The 19,646-nt window shown below is 44.3% G+C and overlaps 1 protein-coding gene across 4 annotated transcripts; it reads right to left on the bottom strand.

The window, feature by feature from the left end:
• Positions 1–5,071: 5,071 nt before the first annotated feature.
• Positions 5,072–17,501, bottom strand: PTHLH (parathyroid hormone like hormone). Of its 4 annotated transcripts, none has more exons than XM_014261664.2 (4): positions 17,418–17,501; positions 14,854–14,976; positions 8,942–9,364; positions 5,072–5,495 (listed from the first exon to the last, which is right to left on the bottom strand). In XM_014261664.2, exons 2-4 carry the CDS (start codon positions 14,952–14,954, stop codon positions 5,486–5,488), a joined length of 534 nt encoding a protein of 177 aa, XP_014117139.2. In that variant the 5' UTR covers positions 14,955–14,976; positions 17,418–17,501; the 3' UTR covers positions 5,072–5,485. The 4 variants fall into 4 exon arrangements, with proteins under 4 accessions (XP_014117139.2, XP_087911666.1, XP_014117140.2 ...); XM_088055540.1 differs by lacking the exon at positions 17,418–17,501 and adding an exon at positions 15,452–15,531; XM_014261665.2 differs by lacking the exon at positions 17,418–17,501 and having other exon boundaries at positions 14,854–15,040.
• Positions 17,502–19,646: the final 2,145 nt, after the last annotated feature.

Here is a 19,646-nt window from a genome sequence, read left to right on the forward strand (position 1 = left end):
AAAACTCAGGTGACAAGATGGGATTCTTTTGCCTTTTCTTGTGCCCTGGTTTTCTGCTTGAGTGACCCAGATCTTGTAAAATGTATTTCTAACAACAGTAATCCACACAAATCCCTCCTGCCTTTAACATGCTTGTAAATGCATGGCCATAGCAAGAAAGGTAGTTCCAATACATAAGGAAGGATTTTTCTTAGTGAATGTGTAGAGATTTCCTGGAAGTTCCACTGGAGAAAAAAAATCCCTTCATATTTTCAGAAGTTTTTCTTAAGGGAGCTTGATCTACAAAATGCAGAGTGGCCTCAAACATGCTCTCTGAAGTCCAAGCCTGTATTTTAGCACAGCAGTGAGCCCATGAATGTGCAGAGGATGCTCACCTGCCCTGTCAGAGAGCAGAATCCAGCTGTTGGAAAAGGATGGTCCATGGCATATGCATTGCAAGCCACTCTTTTGCATCACTCACACATCTGGAAAGAAAGGCATGGAGAAGGTTAGATCATAGACATTTTCCACAGCAAATTAGTTAACATTAACTGCAGGAAAAAATTATTTGTGAGGAGAACCGTCCAGGAAACCAATTAAAAAAGTGGATTTGAGGGGGTATGTGTTCAGAGAACTGTGTGGGAAGCTGTGTGCATAGCTTCCACTGAAGTCAGTGTCCAGAGGGGCATCCTGGGAGATGGATAGGCTGTGAGAAAATGTCTTTAAGCATTGTCACCTTTATCTGGGTGAATATGAAACCTATCACTTATTACCTGATGACTGTGTTCATAGCCTGGTTAAAAAACTGGGATAAGCAACCACAGGAAAAAAGTCCAAGAAAACAAGACAAAACCAAAACCAACAAAACCAAACCTGCCACCACCAAAATCAGCCAACCAACCAATCCAGTGAGGGGGAGGAAGGCAGACTGCACATCAATGCTTTACATTTCTACCCCAGACTTTCCACACAGCTCACAAATCTTCAGAAAAGTGGGCAAATATGACTCCATTTTGAATAATAATCAGGATAAAACAATGAAATTACTTTGCCAAGGAGTCCCAGTGCTCTCCTCATTAAAATTGGGGATGAATGCATGAGCCTCTTTCCCTGCTTTGTTCTTGAATCTGTTAGCAGAAACCAGAGGTGCTTTCAGTAGAGGACAAAATGTACTTTTTAATTACTTTATTGCTCATGTGACCCAATTCCTCATGCTGATGGTTCCCATTTTATTTTGGGAGGTTACATGCTGTGGTGTTTAAAAGGTAGCTTGTGCTTCCTCTAGTAGTATCTCTTTTGTAAATAAATAAAGCCCCTCAGAATCCACAGAAACTATCATAGCACTTTTTCTCTGCAGTAAATTATGACCAAATAACAAAATGTTTCAGGCTCAAAGGCTGTAACTAAATACAGACAACATTCCCCTACTTTCTGAATGCTGCAAGAAAGCCAAGTTCTCTCTGGTGGCTTAGCAGATTGAGGGTACTTACTCAGAAATCAACATGCATGATCACTGCACTGTGGCTACATTGTGTTGGGATAGTGCTGTCCACAGGTTGGGGTTGGGAAATGCTTCAAACCAAGCCAAGCAGTTCCTGTGCCTGAAATGCCTTCCTTGAGAGGATAGAGCCATTCCAGAGGACAGGCATAAATTGCACTAACTGGTTTTTGTGTGTCTTGAAGGACAGATAAGTGTCTGTATTTACAAAGGACCACAAAACAAACCCTGTGAGAGGAACTCTACTGTTGGATGAGCTCCCCGTTCCAAGTGCATGGAGCCTGGAAAGGTCTGTGATGGAGGTCCAGCACAGGGGAGCTGCTGGGAAGAGCTGTCATCATTTGTTGTCTCTTAACCAGTTTTAAGTTCTGTAGTAAACACAGTGACTGCTGTAAAACCAGAGCAGCGGTGGGGTGCCAAATCTGTGTTCCCCTTGGAGGTCTTGGGCAGGGACAAAGTTTCTGACTGTACTGGTCAGATCTGGGAAGCAGGACTGCTGCTCAGGGCACTCCTGAGGGACACTCTGGTCCTGGTGTGACACTCTGACCTCATTTCTTTGTGAAATTCTGACTCATATTTGACCTTTCAAGCTGAAACCTTGTAACTTGTCTTTCAGAAGATTTCAGCCAGAGTAGTCATACCATGTTTAAATGTAAACCAAGTAAAATCGATTGTATTGCCCAGAGTAAAAATCTTTTGGAATTTCTTCTGAGAGTCCTATCACCTGCCTGGCTCACAGAGGAAAAAATGAGAATTTGGAAGGGCATGATCTGCATTGTGAATGCTCTTTTATCACCTGAAGGAATATCTGGGCATGTCGTAACCCTCCAAAAAAATCACACTAATTTAATGGAATGTCCTTTATCAGCAAAAGCTGATTATGGTTCAGCTCCTGTGCATGAGTGGACCTTCTGTGCACAACCCACCACCCTCCAGGAGTGCAGACCCTGCCATCTGAGCAGGCTCATGCTCAGTGATGATGAAGGCAAAGGATGATTTCCCCCAGAGCTCCTTCCTAGCCAGCAGCTTGGGAAAAGGCACTGGGAGAGGGTGGTAAAGCAAAGTGAGGAGGAAGCTACCCCACTCTGTTCTGGCTGCTCTTCCTGCTGGGAGGTGGACAGAGAGCAGGAGGAAGCTGGTGGAAATGCCAAGGGGAGAGCACAACCCACCAGAGGAAAAGCTGGGGTGAAGGACACAAGATCAATGGCTGTGAGGCAGAATGTGGAGAACTTGCTGAGACAAGAGGCTGGTGAGGGAAGGACTTGTGGTGGGTGAGGTGATGTCTGGGATTAACTGGGAATAGGGAGAGCAAGAGAAACAGAGCTGAAAGGACATGAAAGCAAGAGTGCAACCTTCTTAGAGGTCATACTGTAAAACATGAAATATTGAAGTTCGAGCATCATTTCTCTTCTCCTTCAGCATTTGGTGTCATGGACATCAGAAAATACCAGGATAAGTCCTGATTCTTAAGTCCTGACCCCTGCAGGGGTCTTTGGGACTAGTTAAACCTTTAGGGTGAGAAACTGAAATCTCTGGGAGATTTTACCCCCCACCTCAAGAAAGGCAAAGCTGCTCTAGTTCGTCTGAGAAATGGGGATCTTCAGGATTTATTTTCCTGCAAAGCTGAGAGTTTAAAAAAATATTGCATTAAGCTTTGTGGAGTCTGCAGCCCTGACTTTCAAACCAGAGTCGGTGAAGCACAGGATCCACAGACAGATTTGGTAAGGCCTGCACAGAGATATTTCAGAAAAACAGGACTTTTGCTTAAACCCTCTACAATTGCAGATTTCACCTACAGGAAACTAGGAAAAAAATTACAAGTCCTTAATGGACAGTGGAAGGATACAGGTGAGACCAGAGACAAAATCAGTTTTCCTCTTATGAGGAGGCCAGTTCTGTGGAGCTAAGGTTAAGCACTTGTGTTTTTGGTTTGGTTTATGCTCTTTGGGCCCCTGTCTGCAAACATAAATGAAGATCTTTTCTGATGAAGATAAATTGCTTCTGCCCACCAGAGCTTTCAGTTTCAGTTCTAGCTGGGATATGCTGGTAATCCTGAGATACAAAATTGTCTTCTGAATATATTGCAGTTAACTTCAGCTGTATAAATCCAAGCATTAACTGTATACTATAAATAGGCAGGATGTGCAAGGAGGCCAAGTAGAAAATGTGCAGAAACTCTGCCTTTTTTCCTTAATGCTATGCTTCATCATGTATAATATTTTTCATCTGAAAAGGAAACAGCATGCATGTGCTTTGTGGCTGCTGTAATTAGCTGGACATAATGAAGCACTGAATTTCACACTTCAGGGAAGCAGATTGGGAAGGATGGGTAATTTTTTCAAAAGTTTTCCTGCTTTTAGTATTTTCTTAGAGGTAGTTTTTTGCAAGATTGGGAAGGGAGCAAGAATACATCTGGTTTATATTACATGATGGCTGTACTTTGGCAGTGGAAAAAGATGGCACTTGAAAAAATGAAAGAATCAAAAATAAAAGTTTGGCAACTACAGAATAGAGCAACAATTACAAGAACTATCTTAAAATTCCCAGGATTTGTAATTTATTTTTCCATACTTGCATTTTACTGATGTTGCTGGTGTTAAAGGAGTGGGACAGAGGAAATTCAGTTGGACTTTGCAAAGTTCAGATATCTCTGTGAAACAATCCCCTTTATTCAGGTTGCCCCCACAGCAGCTGCTGTGATTTTGCATGTGACAGGGATAAGAAGCAAGAAAAAGTGATAGACCATATTTTTTTTTCTCATTTATTCTTCAGTCAGTGGACATGAAGTCTTGAAGGGGGTCTCTCTCTTAGCTGTTCTTATCTATGGAGATGAGGCAGAAGCAGGATTAAGGCAGATGGTTTTGGAAACAGAGATATGTGAGGCATCTTTGTGGTGGGAGAGGGTGGGAGACAGGAAAATTTATTCCAGCAATGCAAGACCACCTCATAATGTGTCCCCCGGTGCAGTTTGAAGTTTTTCTTCCCTTTGTATATTCCCCCAGGAAACAAGTTTTTCCTCCCTCACAGAAAAGCACAAAGAACTGAGGCTCCACTGATGTTGTGGCCATTTGGATCCTGGGGCAGAGATGTTGGGAGCCCAGGACACTGCCCACCTGCCTGGGTTTGAGCTGTGGATGTGACCTGTGGGCACCTTCCAAGGGTGGAGGATGTGATGCCTCCCCTGGGGCTGCTGTTCACACCCTCCAGTTTGGAGAGTGCAGGGGTTCAGCTCTGCAGGGCTGGGGCCTGGGGAGGCTGGGAATCTGCTTCCCCTGCAGTGGGATCTGAGCTCTGGGACTTTTTTTACCCCCAGGCTGTACAGCAGCTGAGTTAACTTGAAATAGAATGCTGGAACAAAAATACATTCTAAATTATTTTTAAGTAAAAGCTAATGTGAAAATGTGGGAGTTTAGACCCATGTAAATGCATTACATTTAAAACAATTTTCAAATGTTGTAGATAAAAAAAATATTCTTGCCCTTAAAATTCCTGAAGAACACATTTTTCCTTCTGAGTCATGATTTAATTAGATTATATTTTTATTAGACATTCTTTACAAATTATAAAATACTGCTATTATACATGCGCAGAGGAAAATCAGTTTGAACAATCATATATAGGCATTCATTGAAATCAACCACAAAACAGAAACATTTTATGTCAGTTATCAATGTACTCAATATGTATATCTAAAGTGCATTATCTTACAAAAAATATAGGAAGTCAGCAGCACCAAGATACGTTCACAAAATAAATACACCAGTCAACAAAATAAATTATAGTAAATGTGACAATAATTGTCTCAACCTTAGCAAAAAAAAAAAAAAAAGAAAAAAAAAGGGAAAATTCACAATAACCAAATGTGCAGTTTCAGAGAGCAATGAGGGGAAAAAGGTTTCATTCTGAGCATTTACAATATTTACAGGTAATAAATATTTTAATACTTCCCATATATTCACTATTACAGAATACTGCAATATGTCCTCCAAATATCTCTTGCTGAAGATGTCAGCACCTCCTGCAAAGAAAAGAAAGGACAGGAAGAACAGAAACATTAATTAATTTTCACTTCAAATGTGTGGACATAGAATCAATAATAAGAGTGCCACGGACTGCAACAGGTGTGCCTTGATAGTAACCATTTGCAGTAATAGGGCCTGTTTGACCACGTCCCAGCTTCAGACATTTATTCAAGGTCTCAGTCGTGTTTTTCTCAATGCAACCCCTCTAGAAGTATGATGACCTGCAATTTGTCACACACTGAAGCCATTGTACCCTCACAGGAATGGAAAGGGTTTTGTTTTATTTAGAGCCTTATGTAAGATTCCTGAGTGCTACAAGAAGAAGAATTGCATCACTTTATGATAAAAATGTGAAGTGCTGGAAAGAAAAAAAAATACAGTTGGAGAAAGAGAAAATTGTTTTGAAGATATGGAAAAGGAAATCCTTGTTAACGCTGTGGCAATGCTGTGTTAACTGCTGGGGTGTGATGCCATGTTCTGATTAAAACAGTGCCATTGTGCTTATTTGATCTCTGTTTCCCACTGATAGACCACTCCTTGAGCAAGGGGCTGTGGTGCATGTGACTAAAGGCTGCTCAGGGCTTGAAGTGAGCAGACTCTTGACAGCATCTCTTGTGTACTTGACTGAGTGAAAAGGCTGTAATCGTGAAACTTTCCCTCTGGGAGCCAGAGAGCTTGATCCTGAAAGAAAGCAACCATCCTATCCTGTTATCCTCCAGCTCCAGCTGCATTCAGCCCAGCTGAAGCAATCAGCTGCACCCAGTCTGAGTGTTTTCTAAGGGATGGTGCAGTCACGTGTGAGTTCTCTCCCCAGGAGAACTAAGCAGAGCCTGCTCCCAGCCTCTCAGTGTATTACTTGCACTTCAACATGAAGTTGCTCAGAGGTGCTGCAGGAAATGCTGAAGGGTTGCAATTTTTTTCCCTTCTGTCCCTGTGAACAGCACACATTTTTTAGTGGTTGCCTGGGAAACACCTGAGGGTGAAATGTAGAGATATAGGATGGAGTGAAATGAAATTCTCTCTGCTGTAGGACTGATTAACAGAGCTGGGGGTAACAACCCACTTGGAAAAAGTGTGCAGGTATGAGGTACAACAAAACTTCCATCCTGGAGAGTTTAATAGAGCTTTCTTAATATGCACATTGAAAAGGAGTCTACATCTATCATTAGGGAGTTTGCTCGTTCAAAAGGTTTTAGAGGAAATTAAGTAAGAGCACCTTAATTGAATTGGAACAGGGATATAGTTGGAATGTCCATGAGAAATAACTTTTAAAGAGCCTCGAATGGAAATGCTAGCATGAAGTTCCGTAATAATTAGTTAACAACAATATTAGGGTCCATTTCAGGATATATTCCAACAGGTATAATTATGGCACACGATTCATACAGCATGGCTGTGTATGTGTGCGTGTTTGCACTACTCAGGCCTACTTCTAAGAGGGTGACATTTTCAATTAAGCTTGGATTTTAGGTTTGGTTTTAAAGTTTAAGCTAAGCTACATCTTGACAGTGGGCTCTGTACTAATATTTTACAAGCTGCATTTTGTGATTTGGACCTAGGTTTTGCAAGATTGGCTTCTTCCATGAGATTCTCTATGTAGTAAGTCAAAAGATCTAGAAATTATATTATTGCTGTCCATTTTTTTCTGATGTAAACCCAAAATTTTGTTTTCAAGACTGATCAGAGAGAATTGGCATGAAGATTTTAATCCAGGGTGTTCAGCAGAGAAGGAGCACAGAAATACAGTGAAAATCATGCTTAAAGTTTACATCTTTTGCCAGCCTACTGAGGTAACTAAAAACTCATGTACTAGAAGTTTGTTAGGGCTAAACCAACATGTTCCCTGTACTTGTGAAGGAGGAATTTCCTTTTCCTTTTTTAACAGATTATCCTTGTTTAATCATCTCCAATTCATTAGCTAAAATATAGGTCCTTTTTAGGAATCTCTGAGAAATGCTGCATTTGGATGTTGGACTCCACAGTAAAGCTGAGAGCCTTCAGCCATCCAGACACACTTCAAACAGAAAGGCTGAATTGGGAAAATCAACAGGGTTGTACCTGTAGCTCTTTTATAAACCCCATTAGGTGGCCACCAATGACAGCACAGCAAGAAAAAGAAGTAACTGTTAAAATTTCCTAGGATGTTTTTTCCATTCTATATTACTTTGTGCTCAAGGCAGGTGTTATTTACTGGCCAAAACAGCCCCTTGACATCTGTTGAAGCCTCAGGCACCTCCTGAGCAGAATCCTGAAGTTCACCTTTCCTAAAGTGCTGACAAACTAATGTCTTTAACTTCCCACCTACCTGCTACAGCCATGCCAACTGGTTTATGGTCTGAGATACCCTGGCCTATGGCCTGAGTGCCCAGGCCCAGGTTGATACCTCCTGTAGATGTCAGCATGAGCTGAGGTGATGGAGCACATTGCAAACTGTGGCCTGTAAAGCTTAACCCCAGGCTGGAATTTAGTAAATCCCACAGCTGGTGTCTCTTTGCAAGAGATTTACTGCAAGCAAGTGGCACTTCTCTTATGTCTGTGTTCTGCCAAGGTGAAGGGGAGGAGGAGAGAAAAGGGTAGGGTTTTGCTGGTGAAATGCAAACATTTAAGAGCTGAAGAGTGGGATCTTTGGCTTTGCCTGCAAGTGTGCAGATTTCCACTCAAGCTGAGATGACTGCAAGGGTATGAGTCACTTGGGACACCTAGGCTGATGTCTCCAGGCCACTGCCCTAAAAACCCTTCATTGTCATGCATGAGGGAAGCATACCCCTCTCCAAAAGCAATGCTAAACATTTTTAGGCAGCAACATAATAGTTTCTCAAGCTGACAGAAGGATGGAGCTGAATTAAAAAGTCCTAATGGCAGGGAGAATTTTATGGTGAAAGGCTGGTTTGAGTTGTTTGCAGGTATTACTGAGAGTGAAGTTTTCCATGTTCTCCCCTAAGGTTAAACAGTAGAATGAAAAACTGTAAAGCAAGAGTAGGAAAGTTGCCAAAAAGGGGAGGTGTTGAGAGGAAGGAAAGAAAACTTAACCATTTTATAGATGCAAAGCCTTAAATAAAAGTCAAAGCTTTCAATCTGCTGAGGCCCAAGTGTGGGACCAAGATAGTGAGATACACTAGGCTAAAGCAGGAAAGGAAATTTTAGTGGCTGTGATGTGCTTCCTTTTCACAGAAATACCTTCACTTACTACTCAGCTTCAGGAAGCAGATTTTGGCAAGAAGTTGTTTATGTGAATTGTGTCTCATAGGAAAGAAATTGTCTGTCCTCAGTGCAAAGTGGAAGGGGCACTTACCTGCAGAGAGCACATTGAGACTGTGCTTGAAAAACCACTGCCCAGATCTGCTTTTACTCCCAGTTTTAGCGAGGCCTTAGTCTCTCACACCAAGGGATAACAATTCAGTAAATACATGGCACACTCCCCAAAAGAATGTAGCAGAATTACCTTAAAGTGTGATTATGTGTAGTAACAGAGATGTCCAAAAGTGGGCTCTCGGTCATGACGTCTCGATACATGCCAGAATTTAGCCAAGCTGAGCGGGTTCGCCTCTTTTTTTTCTCTTGTTCCTTACGTTTTCCAGGCTTTGCTTTCTTTTTCTTCCCTGACACCTTCAGGGGCTGCTCCTTGTAGGTCTGTGATTTGTTTGTCTCCTGAGTTAGGTATCTGCCTTCATCTTCACTGCCAAACCGGACAGGGTAGTTCTTCGTGTTGGTAGCAGGTTTAGGGTTAGGTGACACCTCTGATGTTGTACGGATCTCTGCAGTGTTGACACCTTCAATTAAATTTTGAAGGAATATTCTCCTTCGTAAGTCTTGGATTGACTTGCCCTTGTCATGCAGTAGCTGGTGCTCTGATACAGCTCTTTTGCTAAAGGAAGAGAGGAGAGGGAAAAGTGTTTAGGATTTGGTTATTGCCCAGTGCTTGGCAGAATTCCTCTCTTCTCTAGCTGTGGTGGCCACAGTGACCATGTACCAGGCTTGGAGACATCCAGTGAAGTCAGACTGCTGGAGCAAGTCCTGCTTCTTCCACAGAGTATCTGTTCTCAGCAGAGAAGGGAAAGTCCTAAGCAGGTAATAATTCTCAGCTGACTGATCACACACCACTGGACCTGGAGCTGGATTAGTCACTACTCTGTTCTAGGAAAGCATCATGACTCTTAATATATCACACTTGAGGCAGTAAAAGCAGGAAGGCAGTTGTCAGGGATGGGAAAATGAAAGGGTCAGCTAATACAGCAAGAGAGGAAAAACCCAGCACTTGTACTGTAGCCAGAAGCAGTGTTTATGCAGCATCATTCTAGTGATTTTCTTCTGCTCAGTGTACTTCAAAAACTTAAACAAGCATATAAAAGCGCACTTTACTCGTATATTTAAATAAGTGAAATTGCAGGAGCATAAGGAATATTGCAGGAGCAAAAAGGATATAAAATATTTTTATATTTGAACTTGGGTGCCTAAAATACAGGCACTTCAGTCCATAATGAGCTATCCAAGGAGGCAGCCTGAGCATCAGCAGAGACAAGCCTCAGCCACTCCTGTGGATTTACTGCTTGGTCACTTGTGTCTAATTATGGTTTTAGATGCCCTCCTAGTATTGCTTTAAGTGTGAACTTTTGAGGCCAAATTTCTTGTCTGCTATGCTGTCTGAATTTCATGCTAACCCTCTTCACTGGATCTTCTTCAAGAGCATCCTGGTTTGTTAGAGTGGTTTTTCCAGAGTTCATCCTGACCTTTTGGTACACTGAGCTCTGTCTTGTTTTCAAGAAACTGGGAGATGAGTAGCTATCTGTCTTTTAGGGATGTTTTTCTGACAAGGAATTAAACATCTCAGGAAAGAAGATACAAATGGTACCTGAATAATAAATAACCAGAGAAAAGGTGGGAAAATACATGCCTTTTTCTTGAAGTGGAATAGATGCACGGCTGCACAGTGAACCACAGACAGAGCACAAGCTGGGATTTTAGCTACATTCCCGTGAATGCAGTAATACAGTTTATCCTTCCAATTGCTCTACTCCATCATGCGGAGTTTGGCTATGGAATATCTCCTCTTGCATGAGGGTATGGCATGTGACTGGATTCTCACTGGCCAAAGAAATTACATTCACTGCCTTGCCTGTCCTATAATCATTTGGTCAATTAGCTGAGTAAGAAGTGGTTTCTGCATTTAGGTGAACAGGAAGAAGACACATCATTGCGAGTGAATATTCTTTCCTTCCATCCCTCTTTTTCCTGCTATGCTACCACATTTGAAAATGCAAAATATTTGGGAGCATTCTGCAGGTTCTCTTTTTTAGTCCCCTCAGCCAAACTCTTTAGGTTTATGACTTGATCAATAGTAGAGCTACTGGAAGTTGGCGATTTCAAGTAGCTCTGGTTTAAGAGCATCCTCTTCAATTTCTGTATTTGCAGGGCTGCACTTTTTGAGTATCGGGTTCAAGTGATTGATTTAAGTGATACTACATCTCTATTGCTCAGGGCAAAATTCAAACAGCAGCTTTCTCCCATTCGACAATGAGACTGGAAGATGACTGTCAAAATCTTGCTCAAAATCAGCTCTGCATATATTGAGGTTTGTGAATACACATGTAATCAAATATCTGTGATTTAAGTGTCCCCAAATCTGTTTTTTGAATGACTTCAGCCATTGGGGCAAATATTTTATGACTTTCTACTAAATGTCCCTGAGCAAAAATGCAATGTGATAATGCTAAGCTGATCCCATATCGTGTCTTTCTCTTCAGTGCAGCTGTGACCATTAATGCAAGCTCATGATCTCCCCCAGAAGAATTTTTTTGAACAAGGGCCATCTCCAACACCCTTCTCATTAGGGTCAGTCTGATTGGCAAATAGGCCAATAAAACCAGCACCCTGGGCTCCTCTGTTCAGCTGCCTCTGTGCTGCCTGTCAGGCTGTCCAGTGTGACTCATGATACATTCTGAGCTTCAGTAGTCTATTTTCTCAAGAAATTTACATGGGAAATGCAGTTCTTCTTTCACTCTTCTTGTTCATAGAAAGCGTATGAAATCTCCATGCTTTAGGGAGTCTAAACCAGTGTCTCGTGATGAGCAAAGCTTTCCTACTGCCTCTTGTGAACTATCAAGGATAATTCCTTCTATCACTGACAACCCAAAGCTGCCTTAATCCTCTAATGTGTATTTGGTCAAGTTCCCCACTGTGACAAAATCTTGACTCTCCAAAGCCTGTTATTAAAGTCCTCTTGATTGAAAACCTATTCCATTTCACAGGAGTGAAACCTAAACATTTGGTTCCAGTGCACACAAGGCAGTCAGACAGCATTACAAGATCTACATCTTGAGTGAGTATGCATTTCCAAAATAATGCAGGGATTGATGTGTGAGGGGTTGGTGTGCCAGAGGGTGGGTTTCTCTTTAAATGTCTGTATGATATTTAGCATCAAGTCTGGCCCCAAATAACATTCTTCTATTCCAGATGATTGTATGACATTATGTAGTGTTACATTTCATATGACTTTTATTACTCAGACAGACTTAAGGATTACATTTTGCCTACCAGCTTCCTTTGTATGCTCTAGATCAAAAAATCTCCTTGAAACAAAGATGTGCTAGATACTTATCTCTTTGACCTTCTGCCTCCTTCTGCTTCAGTTATTCAAACAACTGCTATGTTTATAAATCATGGAGAAAGGCTTGCCCAAGAAGACTGATGTAAGAAGTGCTTGATAATGAAGATATCAGCAATATCTCACCCACACACTCAGAGTAGGAAGGCAATGGAGACTGGAATGATTGCATTCACATATTGGCTATGATATGGAAAAAAATATTAGGCTGTTAGGGTTAAGATGACCCACTAGAGGTCCCTTCCATCCTTTTATAAAACACACCTCTCATCCAAGGAAAAGGATTTTGTACCAAAGCAAGAGCAGTAAATACTAAGCTTACATGTGGCAGGAGCTTTTGAGAGAGGGTTGTTAATGGTTTGTACTTGACCAGAGCATCCAAACCAATTACTGGATCAAAGTACACTGTGTACATATGAGACTGAGTGTCTCATCATGGGGAGAGCAGCAGAAATCCATGACTTGGGAATATCCTGACTTCATGTACTTCTAGATAGGAGCTTTCAGGCACATTTCTTCTTTTTTTTTTTTTTTTCCTTGTGATATCTAGCATTTCTAAAAGGCAACATTCTTCAGTCTATCTCAGATAGACTTTCCACTTTCTATCTCAGAGAGCTGCTCTTATTTAGCTGTTATTATCCTTGACTGTTCAAGTTGGGTTTGATCCCAAATTCAGCAAAATAACTGAGAAGGATTCAGTCAGCTCTCTGAATTTTGCAAGACTGAGTGCCCTTGCCACTGACTCCAAAGGGAGGGAAATCTGCTCAGGCTTAGGAAAAATATTTTGAACAGATCTAGGGACATGATGCTGCAATGTCTGGACATGATGATAAAAATATGTCATTTCATTTTGAGGCATTACTGGATTTCTCAGAAGTTCTTTAGCAGCTAAAGCACTCCTATAACAAATAACGTGTCTAGAAATCTTTTCTTGGGACAATTTGTTATTGCTTACCATAGTAGATTTGCTTCAGCAAAGTCTGTAGAACCAGGCCTATGTAATTTTGATTATTTTTGCATGTATATAATAATGTGCTTCAGTATTTTCATCCATTACTGGTCTAAGGTTTTGACTGAGAAAAAAAAATCTCCAAGCCTAAGTGAGTTATTAACCATTAACTCTAGGAATGGTTTGTGGTAATATTAAAACAGGACACATGTTTGAGTGCGGTGTCTGTGTTTGTGCTGTGCCCACAAACAAAACTACATGAATACCACTGACAGCTGACTGGTTTCTTGTGTGTGTTTTACATGCCAGAGCAAAGAGGGAGCTGAGAAATGCATTTTCACTGGTTTCCTTAGGACATTCAGGACAGAATGGAGATGTTGGGAAGATCTCTAATCCTGAACTTTAAAAACAAGTGTTAGAACTACACTAACTTCAAAAAGAGGAAGAGTATTTCTCCATAAATCTAATTTATTTTTTTAATAACCTAATTTGGCTTAGATCCAGTTCAGAGTTTGCTAGCCAAGAAAAGAACATCATTTAGCTGCACTTCAATAATTTTCTTTTTTCCTATTTATTTTTGAAACTGAAGTTTAACTCCTCTATATAATATGGTCCCAAAAGAAAGAAGTAGCACAAGGACAGCTTTCAAGAGTACAAAGCAGTTAAACGTTAATGGACTGAGAATAATACACTCTAACGTTATCAGCAAAAACATGTTCTACACAATTTGCTGTAGGAGATTTGTAATAGCTCTCTGCTTGGTGCCAAACTTTAGGTATGTCCTAAGTCACTTCATCCGTGGTATTTTTTTTTCTTTTGAGTGTTTGGGTTGATTATTATTAGTATTAGTATTAGTATTAGTATTATTAGTATTATTAGTATTGCTTAAATGGCAGAGGAAGTGCTATTTGGATATCTTGTCCTTATATAATAAAACATTTACAAGGAAACACATCTGAAATTGTTTGCTGTGTCATGTTTCCCTGTAAATTGTGATTGGGTTTTCCAGAACTCTTTCTCCAACTTGGCTTCCTTTGAAACTGAATAAAAATACAGCCCTCCCCAGTATGACCGAGGTGTTTCCTCCTTAGAAAATCTGATGCAAGCCCAGAGAAAGCCAGCAAGTTAGATGTATGACTATAGCTGCTCCTGCATCAGTGCAGAGGCTTCTCCTGAACTTTGTGTATGGGTATTAGTATAAACCAGGCTGATTATTCTGGAAGAAGCAAAAAGGTCATTTTCTGAACAGACTGTCTTAAGTTACACTATCATTTATCAAAAAATATGCCTCTGCCTCTAAGTAAGATAGTGGACTCCCTTTGGATTTTTTTTTCCCCTGAAGTGGCAGAAATCTAAAGAAATTGTTCAGTACTTCAGTGTCATGATGGCCCTCATTTCTGCGGGTTTCCCATGCCCTTATCAATATTGGTTCCACGCCAGAGCCGAGTAAGTGCCTGTTAGTGTAACACCGCACTTTGATAAACCGGGATGCTCCCTGCGAGGGTCCTGGGCAACTGTGCGACAATCACCCTGCTTCGTCGGAAGAGAAGCCCCTCACCACAAAGCCTCCCCCAAATCTTTTTAAGGTCAGACAGCTGCAAAGCGCCATTTCCCTGCCCCAAATAACTCTTCCTGGCTCTCAGGCAGCGTGAGCACCTGGGGCAGGTAACCTGGAGCGGCCCTGTGCTGAGCCGGCAGCGCTGCGGAGCCTCCCGGGCTGCCAAACCTCCCCCCTCCCCCCCTCCCGCCCCTGCACCGAGGGAGAATAAAGGGAAAGAAAAAAAAAGAAAATAGAGAAACTCACAGTCTGCGGCTGAACCCCTCTACTGATCTCCCGTAGGAGGGCACGGAATAACTCAGCAGGAACACTGCGAAACTCCACTGCTGGAAGAGTTTAGCGAACATTGTATCCTCCGGGACTTAAAACCTGAAAGGAAAGGGAGGTCAGTCCCGAGGGACAGATGCGCCAGCGCCGTCCTCAAGGAGTCCCCGCTTCGGCTCTACCAGCTCCGAGGCTCTGAAGGAAAAACAAACTTTCTGAGTTTTCGGCTCACTCCTTCCAAACTTTGCTCTCTCTCCCTCCCTCCCTCCCTCCCTCCCTCCCTCCCTCCCTCCCTGCCCGCAGGCAAGATCTCTCGCGACATTAGTTCAAAAACCTTCTAACTCTCATTTGAACAGGGTTAGAGCGGGGTCCAGGGAGTTCCCTGAGCCCTGCTTAGTTCTAGTCCGCTACGCCACTCTCTCAGAGCTCTATGTTGCAGCAGAAGCCCACTCTGATGAGGAAAGATTCCCAAAAGCAGCTCAGCTGCTCACTTCTCCGTAAACACGCGCGGACACAGTAACACACACACACAGGCTGAGGCGGAGGGGGAATGCACCTCCACATCTGTCTTTCAGTATACCTCTGCAAAGAAAAAGGGTCGGGTTCACGTCTCCAGCTGCTGGAAAGTTTTGGTCCCCAACAGTGATAAGGAGAGAGATAAACGGTGACAAGGAAAGACAAGCAAAGGTCGCTGCCTATCTGGAGAGCCCGAGAGGTCTGGGAGGAGCGGTAGCCCGGGAGGCTCAGGGGCTGGGAAGCATGCTTGGTTCGGCAGGTTGGACTGGGCTGCAGCCTGTGATGTTCACGCGCTCCGGAGCAGCCTCTGGGAGACCTGCGGGAGGACGGAGGGTTTTGCAAAGAGATGGCGCCCTAGGAACGTGTGCGGAGAGAGCGAGAGCCTGGACGGGACACCCACAACCTAAAGGGAGACTGGGAATCAGCGGTTCCCGGGCCCGAATCAAAAATGAGGGAAGAAAAGGAAACACCCGGCTGCACATGCACTCAGCGGACCTCAAGAACTTCGGCCAAGCTCTCCGCATCTTCTGCAGCCACGCTCCTCTCTCGCTCACCTTCCAGCTCTCCCTTTTCGTGTTTATCCCCGGGTCATCGTCTCCCCTGCCGCGGGGATTCCTCCCATCGGCGGGAGCACTTTTTAGCTCAAGCCCCAAAGCGCTGCCCGGGTCTGCTGCCGTCTTTCTTTACACGCACCTACCGTTGTTGGTCGCCGTTCCCCTATAAGCCGGAGGGTCGGTTCTTAATGATGCTAATTGTACGCTAGTGAAGGGAGAGGGGGGAGCTAAGGGGGAGGGCTAGGGGAAGGACTCGCGGTCTATGAACACAGGCGCTCCTGGACAAAAACATAAACTAGTGGAAAGTTTTCTCCTCCTCTCCCTTTTTCGCCTTCCACTTCGCTCTCCTTCAGCCTGGCCAGGGCGCTGCAAACCGCTGCGTCAGGATGCGCTCCCGTGCGAGGGGGGCAGCACCGCGGGGCTGCGGGGACAGCGGTGGCCGGAGCCGCGGGAGGCTGCCGGTCTCCCCCGGTCACCCCCGAGCCCCGCCGGGAACCGCCGGCCGGCAGCCCCGCACCCCCAATGGAGGCACCAAACTTTTCCATCCCGGGACAACATTTGCGTGAAACCCGAAGGTAACGCAGCCCGCCCGTCTCTCCAGCCTGTTCGCGGTCGAAGCTACCTCCGGCTGCTACAAGGGGACTCCGGGACAGAGCCGAGGGGGACAGTGCACCCCTTGCCCCCACCGCCGGCGCTTTTCCTGCAGGGAATGCCCTGCACGCCGATATCCTCAAGTTCGACGGCGCGGGCAGGACCGCGTCAGCGCACACCTGGGGACGCCGGCTCGGTCCCGGCAGCGTCCCGGGAGGCCTCGCCCCTCCCAGAGACTGCGGCGGGGGGACCGGGGTCGCTGGTTATGCCGCTGACAGCCTGATTTACAGGGAATGCTTTCCCAACACCCTCACAAGCCGCAACACAACACTGAGGCGTGCCGGCTGATGGCTCCTTCTCATCCTGACCTAGAATTAAAGCAGACTCTCTGTTGAAGTTTTAGGTGGAAAGCAAAGCGTTTGTCTACCTGCAGCTCATTTTAAGTTAAATGAAGCTTGCTGCCACAATTTAAAAATCCATATTCCACACCACACAGGCAAATAAAACCTACAGCATAAGAGCTGAAACAGAAATCATCCTGAAAACCTTAAATCGTTTATGCTGTAAATAAATTCCCTGAACAGCTAGTAGTCTATAAACTAAAATGTATAGCTAATAGCCGTCTTTGATTTACACAGCTCTTTCAACTAATTAAAAATAATTGTAAGGTCCTCTGAAAATATCCCCCCCACACTCATAGGTGCATTGCTCATGTTAAAAGTAAAACGTTCATCAAATATTTATAGAATTTCCTCTCCCCCAGAAATTAAAAATTTTAAAAAATACACCAAAAACCAACACACACCATCCTTTACAAATTCAGGAAAAACAAATAGCTTCTATAAACTCAGAATCCTGAAGTTTCTTCACAATTTATCACTTCACCTTTTCTTTGAGTTACAGCTGATTGTGCCTCTCAGAGATCACCCTGGCAAACAGTGGTTGCTCTTCTCAGCAATCGCTTCCCAAACTATGTTCTATTCTTAAGAAGAAGAGGAAAAGAAAAAAAGAAAAAAAAAAAAAGAAAAAAAAGAAAAGAAAGGAAGTTAATTTTTAAAAAAGGCAATACTTTTCAAAAATCCAGCCTACAGAGCTTCAATTCTGTCTGTAATAGATCAGGGTTAAATAAAGGGTGTTAAAAGCAGGTGCTTTTCTCCCTTGCTGCTCCTTTTATTATGAAGAACATAAGCGTCCCCTAATATATATAGTGAGGGAGACCCTTCTCTATTGCTTTTATTGAAAAGATCAAACTTGTGACATCACTAACCACCTTCCTATGGCTGAGTTTGCCTCTTCTCTGCCTCAGTGGGCTTGAGGAAAAAAAAAAAAAAAAGAAAAAAGGAGAGGGAAGAGAAAAAAGCCAGCACAACCCAACTATGTCTGTGCTAATACGGCAGGAACTGAGCAGTGCCAAAGGCTTTTAGGAGACTCACTATCACCCCATTGCCTCCCTGCCCTCCTCCTCCCCGAAAGCTGTCATCTGCAAACAGCGGTGCAGTGCTTTGTCACCTGCCATGTGCACAAATGAGAAAACTCCCGTACCCGTGAGCAAACTCCTGGTCCCAAGCCTCACCGCAAGCCTGAGCCCTCCCCCCTGGCACGATGGGGAGAAAAGATCCCTCACTTGGGATTTAAACCTTCCCTTCCCCTCAGGATGCAACGGAAGATGCTCTCCCGGGAGGGACCCGCCACCACCTGCAGCATCTCCCCACTCCGACTCGGCCAGCTCCCGGTGTCCCCTGGCCTCAGAGGGGTGAGAAGGGATGAGGCTGGACTAGAGGATGGGCCGGGGGAGCTTTAGGTGCGATTCCAAGCCTGCGCCAAACATCACTCTGCTCGCGGAGCGCCCACGGGAACGACTGGACCGGTGTCTGGGAGAGGGGAAAACCTCACGCCTTTGTGGAGCTGTCACCTGCCGGGGCCTCGGTGGCGGCAGGGCTCCCAGCCAAGGCGAGCAGTTTGCGGCCGCCGCCTGTTTCTCTAGCCGGGGTACGCAGAGGGAGCCGTTCGTTTTGTGTGACCTGGGAAAGGCTTCAGCTGCAAAGAGATGTGGCAAAACCCCGTGTTTGCCCTTCTGGCCAAGCCCTCTCTGCCACGACAAGGCAAACTTTATCATTTTAGATTTTGTGACTCCACTTTCTCCCGTCTTCCCGCCTCAAAGACAATGAGATTTTGGAGGGATGCCGGGCTTGGCTTCTGCCTCCTTTTTCCATACGTATAAACAGGCATAAATCAGCTTTCCTACGAGGAAGTTGACCTGGGCGCTTGGCTAGAAAGAAAAATCCCTGTTCCAGGTTTGGCACGTAATTCCCGAGGGGGGAATAGGGCCAGGGGCTGCGGGGGGGTGTGTGACCGGGCTCCCCCCAGAAACCGCTCAGGAGCTAAACAAAAGCCAGCAAGTGGGACGGGTTCACCTCTTTGGGGAGGAGGTGCCCTTGCAGCCTCGGGGAGGCAGAGGGAAATAATGACTAATCTGCCGCCCGGCGCTCGGAGAAGGACTAAAACCTCAGCTCCGCAAACTTCCCATCCTTCACCTCTGTAAAGTTCCGCCTCTCCCTCCTCCCTCTTGTTTTATTCACAATAAAGCATTTTCGTCATTTCCTCTCCCGGATTTCTATAACCTCAGTTGCACTCGTCCAGGGCTTCGGTTCAGACGGGGAGCTTAACCTCCCCAGTCTTCCCAGGGTGGAAAAAATAGTTCAACAAAATAGTTCAACAAAAAAAAAAAAAAAAAAAAAACCAAAAAAAAACAAAAAACAACAAACCACAGGCGTGCTGACTGCTGGAGAGCCTGGCGGGGAAGGGAAGGGAGCGGCACCACAGTGATTGCTGGACTCGTCCTGCGAGAACCAGAAATCCCCTGACTTGCTCAACCTCTCTGATCCAGCGAGGTTAAAAGCCGGCGAGCGCAGCTCTCTGCAGGTGAGGTGAGAAGCCCCAGAATATTTTTCCAAGGCTCCCAGGGTGGGCTTGAGGACAAGGCTGTGGTGCAATTGGTAGCAGACACGACCGCTCGCAGATTGAGGCAGACTTTCTAGCACACACACTCATTCTTGCCCACGACCTAGACCAGCTGTGCTCTGCAGTGCCCATTTCTCATGAAGGGTGCTTTCC

Source organism: Pseudopodoces humilis, chromosome 5 (genome assembly GCF_049639895.1).
Source record: "Pseudopodoces humilis isolate 2021_Gansu_Grassland_sample_001 chromosome 5, ASM4963989v1, whole genome shotgun sequence".
Lineage (NCBI taxonomy): Eukaryota > Metazoa > Chordata > Aves > Passeriformes > Paridae > Pseudopodoces > Pseudopodoces humilis.